We start from the raw sequence: 8,817 nt of genomic DNA, 5'->3' as shown, positions 1-8,817 counted from the left end.
GAGTGGGAGCTCAGGGTATATTTGTCATGTAACTCTTTTAATAAATGTTCCTACTTTTTTAGTGCTCAGAATGAGGTTCTGGTTTCTGATGCTTCTCAGGGAGAGCTGCTGTCCTGCCCCCACTCTGGGATCTGGTTCCTTTGTGTCAAACGATATTTTGGTTTTGGGTTTGAAAACTCTTCCCACTCGAACTTCCTGAGAAAAGAAAATACTTGGATTTTCAGTGGCTCCTCCTGGCTTGGTAACCTCCTGACCAAATGCTAATCCACAAGCAGAAATCATAATTAAATCGAATTTTCAAAGGTCATGAAGCATTTCCTGGTAGAATCTGAAGGGAAAACCTTGTTACCAGAGAAATGAGAGGTCTAATAGCCCTGGAGCACACCCGTCTGCCTGCCAGAGCCACATCTGCTTGGGCTGATGTCACAATCTGTTGGTATCTGCACATCACAGGGACAAGAATCACAGCATTTCGGATTTCAGAAAAACAAATTGTTCTGGGTTAAAAAAGAAAAAAATAAACCTGAGGTTTTAAATGGCCTCTCCAACACCTGTTTTGCCAAGCACTGGATATGATTGCGAGCGTGTCATTTCCTACTGGTGTCCCAAGAGCTGGTGGTGGAATGGCACTGCTGCAGAACGGGTCTGGCACTGACCAGATGAGGGGTGGGGCAATGTTCCACTCTACATTTCTGCCTGAAGGGGACAGAGCTCCACGTTTAAGCAGCTGGCTGGGTGCAGCCTCAGTGCCAGAACCCTGCAGGGAGGAGTCTCTGCAGAGCGAGTTGCCAACAAGTGTGAACGCTGTGGAGCATCAGGCCGGGCTCAGGATCCGGGAGCACGGAGCTCAGATCCCGTTGCTCATGTTCTCTGATACCAGCGTGCCCATGGAGCTGGCAGAGTGGTTCGTGTGACCCTTTTACCTCCAGAGGGCAGGATGAGCAGCCCCAGCTGCCTGTGCTGGCAGCTGCTTTGTGCCACTTCAGGGTTCCCGCACTGCTGGGACTCGGTGTCTCCATCCATCCCTTCTGCCCACAGGTTGGCAGAACAGGCTGTGTTTGCACAAGGTTTTGTTCTGGTTCCTGAGCAAACACCTTCTGGACAGTAAGTAAAGTTTAACCTCTCTTTTCACACGCGTTTGGCCATCACTTCTGTGTGCATTCTGCCCCGCTGGGGGAGATTCATTTTGCTGGCATGTTACAGAGCACTCTGTGATCTGTCACTGTCCCAGGGCTCTGCTTAACCTGGGAAAGAAAGGGCAGTGGGGAGCATGTGATGAGAACTCACTGCTGCGTGGAACCAGGGCAGGGCTGTGAGCCCAGGGTCACAGAAGAGTGGAAAACTCATCTCATGGCCCTGGAAATGGCTTTTCCCCCTGGGATTTGGCCTCCATCCCATGAGGCTGAGTGGGAAAAAGCAGAGGAGCCTTTTCCAAAGGAAAGGGCAGCACCTTCTCAGTGTAACTCGTTACTTCTGCAACTTGTGCATCTAAGGCTCTGAATTTCTAGCAAACTCAGGAGTATATCCAGAGCAGGAAACTGCAATTCAGAATCAATAAGAGCTGGGACAATCCTGTCCAGGAAAATTTCCTTAACACCAGAACCATGACAGGCTGGAAAATCTTTTGCTGGGTGAGCAGCAGGAGGGGGTGCAAGGGGCTGGCTGTGCTGCTGGCAGTGCATGGGATTGGGACTCTCCAGCTCTTGCTCCAGGAATGCCCCTGGCAAAGCTTCATCCCTCTGCTGCTCTGTGGGGGCTGGAGAATGGGCTTATCCCCACTGTTTCAGCATTTGAACCGTTCTGTTGGTGCATCTTGCTCCATGTGCCACTGGCAAAGGAAGCCGAATATCACCAGGCAGCACTTTCTGCAGGACTGCCCAGAAAGTGATGGATCTTGTGTATGCCAAAGATGATAATACAAACACTTTTTTCAGCATTTCTTTTCCCAGGTTAACCCAAAGTGGCAGCTGGGGACAGCACTGCCTGTCTGCTGAAGGCCCAGCTGTGCTGGGGAGGCTCAGTTAATGGGGTGACTGGAGGGAGAAGCAGAAGACCCCCGTTTTTCAGCATAAGCCAGCTCTGCTCCAAGCCTGTGGCTGCTCTCAGGTGGGATGTGGGGCTGGGGGTTGAGGGGTGCAGCTCCTGAGACCCCAGCCCTGCACTGGAGAGGCAGAGCCATGCAGTGAAGCCTAGAGCCAGAATATTCCCAGGCAAAGAAATACATCTCTTTACTACTGTAGCTTATTCCTTTTGGGAAACCGGTTTAAGATATATTAGTCGAAGAATAATGGTTGCAGCTCTACCAGGAAACTTTTATCAGGAGCAGTTCCCACTATGGCCAACTTTGGGCATTAACATCATTAGTCAGGTCCCCACGCTGGGCACATAAACCTTCAGGGTTCCTTACTCCTTGTAGTAAATCAACCTGGCTTGTTTTGTTTGCTTTCCTATTTCTGAGCCTCTGAAATATGAGGTTTTGGAGTGTTTTTCAGTGGCTTCAGGGGCTGGAAATGATGGCTGTAGCTGTGGCAAGCGAAAGCAGATGTAGATGTAATTAATATGGTTTTATGGCTGGGAAGTTACGTGAAGCATCACCATGGGAGAGCTGAGGTTGGAGCTGCATGGTCAGGGATAAGGATTCTCCTTCTGGGCTGCACAGCCAGGGTTCAGGATGCTCCTCCTGGGCACCAGCCGTGTGCTTGCCCTGGCCAGGGCAGCTGCTAGCAACACCCAGTCACTGTGCTACTGGGGCAGCTTTTGGAGCTTTGGTACCACCCACCCTTTCCTTTTGAATGCTCTTGTCTGTTGTGGATGTTTTCCCCCCCCCTTTAGTCTCCTGAACAACCTGGAGGCACATCTGGTCAGTAGGAAAGAGCATCCCAGTGCCAACGGCTGCGCATTCTGATGCCTGCAGTCACCTCTCATTCAGCACTTTCTCTGTGATGAGCTTTCTCAGCAGCAAAGTGTTGAAAATATAACTGCCTTCATGTCTAAAATTAGAAACCATTCTGCAGACTGATTTCCTCCCCCTCTTCTTCTTTCTGACCCAGGAAACCCAACAGCCGTAATGTTCCCATAGTAACACAAGACATGGAGGAAAAGCAGATGAAAGATCTCTCGTTGTAGGGGCCATGTGGTCCTGCAGCTGAGAAGGCAGGAGGCTGCTTTGCATCCTTGTAAATGAGTGGAATCTTCATGCTCCCTTAATTAAATGTCTGGACATCTGTATTGGTACCAGTTCTTAGCAAGGCAAAATTCATCTGTTTGTAGGTACAAATTGCTGAGGGGGAAAAATATCAACAGGCACACCAGAAAATGCAGAATTAAAGAGAAATGTTTAATTAAAGCACGTAACATTATTACAATCCATGTCCTGTGCAACGGAAGTGCCAGGAGTAGGGCTGGAAGAGAAAGGTGCTAGTGCAACGCTGTTATTATCCAGAATATGACACCATGATGTTTTAGTAAGGCAAGAAAGAAGATTTTCAACGCTTCAAGCAGTGACAAACCACGGAGTGTGATGTGAGAGTCGACAGAATGCTTTTGCCACTGTTTTACTCCAGATGCCAGACTTCAGCCCAGGGTGGTTGCCTCACCAGTCCTCGCCTCTAGCTGGAGGTTGCAGGGGATCAAGACGTAGTCCTGAGCAGGGGAGGAAGGAGGGCTGAGCATGGTGTCTGTGTGGTTCCATCAACCCTCACAGGGCTCCCACCACCCACAGCCCCTCTGACACAGCTAAAGAGGGGCTGGGCCTATTTAAAGCAACAAAACTTGGTTTCGCAGGCTACCAGAGCTGGAGGAGCAGCCTGATTTATTCTGAAGTTGGGAGGTTAGCATTGCTCCCATGCTCCCTTTAAATCAAACACAGCAGGGAGCAGTTTAAAGGTTTTGTTTCTTACCTTGTGAATTGTGACATTGACATCGGTGTAGGTGAAACTGGCGATGTGGGGCAGGAAAACACCTTCTCTCAGGACCACTGGGAAAAGAAAGAGGGACAGTTGCCAGCTGGATGCTGCCTGGGTCTGTGTTGAGCATCCCGTGAGAATCCCTGCAGAGCTCCCATCTCCTCACCGTTAATCTGGGCCAGCACCTCCTCACGGATCGTGGGCAAGAATAACTCCTCCAGCAAGGCAGCCTGTGGAGGAAAGCCAGGGTCAGCTCATGGTGTGGGACTAAAGCAGGAGGCAGAGACCCATGAGAGAGGGTCCTGATGCTCACTGCACCTCTCCCCATCCCGCAGGGACCCAACTCTCCCTTCCACCAGGTGCAACGAGGACTCAAAGTCAGTATTTCAGTATTTCCCTGCTGGCACCCACTGCCCGGGATGGCTGGAAGGGCTGTGGCCAGGAGCACCTACCAGCACAGGACCCACGTCAGAGGCGGCCAGGCTGAGCTCAATATCCCTGGAAAACAAAGAGCGGCACAGGAGCTGCTGGTGCTGAGCTGTAATAAGCAGTGACTTCCCTGTTTCCCCAAATCCCTTGGCTGGGCTTGGGAACAATGCAGGGGGTGGAAGGTGCAATTCCCACTTTTCTCCCTAACCATGTTTCTGGAGTCTCACTGTTTTCCCAAGGAAGGAGCTATCTCTGCAATGCCCAAACTCTAAAAGCTAATTACTTCCCAGGACCCCTTTGCCTCTCCTTTCCCTGCTGTGGCTGGGACGTGTCCCCTTCAGGCACCCAGAGCACAGCTGGGTTCATTACTCTATCGCTGCTGCAGAGATTATCATCCTTGTGTCCGTGACGCTGAGGTGGAGCCTTGCAGACGCGTCCTGTGGAGAGAAGAGAGGGCAGGATCAGTGAGGAAATGGCCCCATTTTGGCTTTGAACAGTGGGGTGTGATGAACCCATCCATGTGTTGCCACCCGCAACATGCTCCCTGCGCGATGCCACAGGGGCAAACGCTGCTGGAGGCCTGGGAGCACTGTGATGGGAAAAGGCTGAATCAGCCCCTGTGTGGCTGCAGTCAGACCAGGGCTCAGAGCAAAGGGCAGTGCCCGTGGGCAGCATGGGCAGGCTTGCAGCGCACGCTCCCTGAGCTCAGTGAGCTTGCAGGGCTCACTCACCACGTTCACACTCAGGAAGCTCTGGAAAACTGATGACACTGCTCCGATCTGGGCAGTCAGGAAGAGCTTCAGGATTGCTTTGCCTTCCTCCAGCACCACGCGGGGCGAACTCCGGGTCGCAACTTGCAGCACCACTGGTAGGTCCTCTTGGAAGAGGGAGCCCATCTGATGAAGGAACGGGGTTATTTCTGGGCATGGAGGCATCCCTGCACCCCCAGGGTGGTGGGTGGGCACTGTCCGAGCTGGGGCTGTGCCTCGGGGTGACAGTCACAGCAACACACCTGAGTGATCTTCTCCGCCAGGGTGGCAGTGGTCAGTGGGCTCTGAAAGGCAAAGCACAGCTCGTGATCAGATTAATGCAGCTGCTGCTCCGGGGGTCGTGTCCAGTGTGGCCATGCAGCCCCTGCATGGAGCCCTTCTCATGCCAGGAGCAGTGTACATGTTACCCTTCGTGGCAAGCTCCATTAGACCAATAATATTTTTGGGAGGGTGAGGGTAAGTGTGACTCCTGTGGGCGCTCAGACACACTCTAATTAATTTCTGCGCAAGGCACATGTCTCCTCCAAGCAGTTCCCAGGGGAGGGCTGTCCCTCTGAGTGCATATCTCCTACTGCTTCCTTCCTTGCTTGCTCCACTCACCAGGATGGTCGTGTTGAAGGCCCCAGACATTTCCAGGGCAAAGAAGAGGCTGGTGTAGAAGTGCTCGGAGAAAGCCAGGGTGAGGTGGGAAGGGCTGGAGCTTGCTGGCTCAGGCATGCTGAAAGGCACAGGGCTAACTGGCAGGGGGATCGCTGTCCCTGACACCTGGAAAGTTGTCTGCAGGGACACAGGCAAGGACAAAATGAGTTTGAGGTGTCTCAGGGCATTGTAGCACTGGAAGGGAAGCAGCTGTGAGAGCTGGAAAGCGAGGACTTACTTGCAAGGAGATGATGATTCCCTGCTCGGAGTACATGGGGGCAGCCAGGGGCACGTAGCGGACTTGGCAGCTCGGTGTGATGGGGAAAGGAGCTGCAAATGGAGCAGAGGGATGCTCAGGAAGAGGAGGGCAGCAGTGGCAGGGGATTGGCTCTGGGAAGCATACAGGGAAAGAGCCCGGCAGAGGGAGCAGGTCCCTTGGGAGATGATGGCAGCAGAGTCACTGCTGCTGCAGGGTAGGATCCCGTCCCACCTCACAACCTGCTCCAAAATGATCCCTGAAGCCCTCAGTCCATGATGGAACTGAAAGCCAAATGCTCACCTGCCAGAGACATCAGACGTTCGTTTGGGAAAAGCAGCAGTTTGGAGACTTCCAGGCAAATCTATGGAATAAAGAACAAAAAAAGAGGTGATAGATGAACATGGGGGTCTGCTGGCATTGGGTGTCCCATAATGCAGCCAGGAGCCAGGGGACAATGGCAGTGTCCAGTGAGCATGGAATTGTGGGGCAGAGCTGGAAAAGCATCAGACAGACTTAAAGTGCTCTAATTCTTACAGGACTGCAAAACATTGTCTCATGCCTTTACAAACTCTGTCTTACCTTTTCGACATTGATCTGCTTGTCCACATCTGATCCTGAGGAAGTGCTGGGTGAAAACAACAGAGCAGAAGAAGTTAGGTGAGAACCAGCTCAGCCAAGGGTGGGTGTGTTTTATCTGACCCAAAAGGCATCCAGAGACAATTACCATTATTTTCTATCATCTGTTAAGCTGTGATTACAATTCAGAATTGCCACTGGACTTGAACTAACAGAATCCCTGCTACACAATTCTGAAAGTGCTGCTCCCTTGTGAGAGACTGAAACTCTCTCCAAATGGGAAAACCCCAAAAAAGCAGAGCAAAATTCCTCCCATGAAGATGAAACTTTTGTGTAGGCCTTTATCAGCTTTCAGTGAACAGGTCTCAATCTGGTCACCTTCCTGACTAGAAATGCTTGCCCCTCAGTTTCTTCTTCCCCCCACTACCCAGATCCTACAAGGAGGAAAACCATGGGGCTGACCTGTCCATCTCCTCGGTGCTCTGCAGCTCCTCCAGGGTGGGTTTGCAGGCAGAGGTCACCAGCTCCAGGTTCCCTTCGGGGTTCATCTCCACATGGAGGTCTGCCAGGATGGACAGTTGCATCTCCTTGGTTGTCGAGCTGTGCCGGGCAGGAGAGAGGGAGGCTGGAGCCAGGGGGTGCTCCTGGTTGTGCTCACCCCAGGCAACCCTTGCTCCTGCAGATGCTGGATCCTTGTCACTCCAGCCAGGAGCTCAGGCTGATTCCAGCCCGTGCAGTCCCAGCACTCACGGGGCAGATGTGATGCCGAGGTCCACATCGATGCTCAGCCGCATCCCGGTGTCGGGGACGAGCGTCAGGGAAAAGTCGTCAACTTTGACGGAGTTAATTTGGTTCCTGCTGGAGCAGAAATGAAGGTGTGGGGAGACCAGCACAGACTGATGTGCAGTCCCTGAGAAGCACCAAAAGTCCATGAGATTCTGCACAGGTAAATCCACGCTCCTAGGACAGCATGGGGTCTGCTACCCTTGCACCCCAATGGAGGAGCCAGGAGATCATTTCTAAATCTCCTGGTCTCCAGGAGGAATTTTGCCCTCTCTGGCAAAATGCCTTTTGTGACAATACTCAAGCACTGGCATAAACCAGGGTCATGGCAGCAAAGGCTGGGCAAGAGAGGGCAACTCACCTGCTTGGGGAGGTGACAGACGGGTCTGGGGTTGGCTGGGCCATGAGGTCCTGCCTGAGGACCGACTCTGCGTGTGGCTTTGAAACTTCAGCAACTGTGGAATAGGACAGATGTTTCATGAAACCCTCTGGAGCTTGTGTCCTGATGGATGGACTGAAACCCACCCAGGTGACACACTTCTATCCCTTACTAACGCCCTGCTGTTTGCAGTAGGCAAGGAGTGATGCAGGTGAGTTGGGTGGTGCCACAAGATTCTGGTGCTGGAGTTTGGTGTTTCATCACTGAAGATGCCACTGCCTCCCCTCCCCACTGCTGGTGTGCAAGATGTGGGTCTGCACTTACGGTATTTCAGTCCTGATGGGGTGAGGATGCCACCACAGTCGGGTGACTTGATGGTGTGAGCTGGGACCAGGAGGCTCAGGAGGATGCTCAGGGTGCGGAGCATTGCCATGCCAGCACCTGGAGGAGGAGGAGGAGAAGGAGAAGGAGGAGGAGGAGGGCACCCACAGCAGCCTGGTCAGAGCAGCGTGGCCCTGGGCTGGCCACTGAGGCACAGAGCCACAGATCCGCTCCTGGATGGGGCTTGTGGTGCAGAGCTTGTCAGCTTTGGTGCAATAACAACCCAGAGCTCTTGTGTTCTGCTTTGAAAGCACTGACAGATGCTCAGCCTTGAAGAAACCCTGTGCCTGTAAGCAAGAATGGTGCCTGCAGCGATATCACACCTGCTGAAGAGCACAGAACAGCCACAACCGGTATAAAACCACCAAATAAACAGGAGCTAAAATTAATAGAGGAAGGAATGGAAGATATGGAAGAAGCTGAAGTTAAATGAAAAAATGAAAGTGTTATCTGTCTCTGAAATACATTTGGGAATCGTTTATAGTGTCTGTAATGTTCTTATAATATTAAGAAAACAAGAAATTCAGAAAGTTTAACCTGCAGAAAACATACATATTTATCTCAGTCTTTGCAGAAAGTGGACTTCTGGTGAGTGCTGACCCTTATGGAGACACACAAAAGTAAGTAGGTGCAATGCCTGTATCAAGCTATTCAGTTTGCAAGTGCATCTTTACCTCTCCTGGCCAGTCTTCCCAT

At 52.0% G+C, this 8,817-nt stretch overlaps 1 protein-coding gene across 1 annotated transcript; it reads right to left on the bottom strand.

The window, feature by feature from the left end:
- Positions 1–3,573: 3,573 nt before the first annotated feature.
- On the bottom strand, positions 3,574–8,817 carry LOC113974444 (protein TENP-like). The gene is made up of 16 exons (XM_027697572.1): positions 8,796–8,817; positions 8,065–8,181; positions 7,723–7,816; positions 7,329–7,436; positions 7,041–7,178; positions 6,582–6,627; positions 6,303–6,363; positions 5,982–6,073; positions 5,705–5,881; positions 5,347–5,388; positions 5,066–5,230; positions 4,704–4,771; positions 4,358–4,403; positions 4,072–4,135; positions 3,900–3,976; positions 3,574–3,642 (listed from the first exon to the last, which is right to left on the bottom strand). Exons 1-16 carry the CDS (start codon positions 8,815–8,817, stop codon positions 3,574–3,576), a joined length of 1,386 nt encoding a protein of 461 aa, XP_027553373.1.

This window comes from Neopelma chrysocephalum, unplaced genomic scaffold (assembly GCF_003984885.1).
Source record: "Neopelma chrysocephalum unplaced genomic scaffold, ASM398488v2 Primary Assembly neopelma1_119, whole genome shotgun sequence".
NCBI lineage: Eukaryota > Metazoa > Chordata > Aves > Passeriformes > Pipridae > Neopelma > Neopelma chrysocephalum.
The sequence above is the reverse complement of the archived record's forward strand: the minus strand, read 5'-3'. Positions and strand labels throughout refer to the sequence as shown.

Excerpts from the sequence above, each read along its gene's own strand:
- LOC113974444 (XM_027697572.1), bottom strand. The coding sequence starts at position 8,817 with ATGGGAAGACTGGCCAGGAGAG. Across the intron at positions 6,628-7,040 it reads AGCACCGAGGAGATGGACAG|CACTTCCTCAGGATCAGATG; the intron begins GTCAGCCCCATG and ends GTTTTCACCCAG. Across the intron at positions 4,404-4,703 it reads ATCTCTGCAGCAGCGATAGA|GGATATTGAGCTCAGCCTGG; the intron begins GTAATGAACCCA and ends TTTGTTTTCCAG.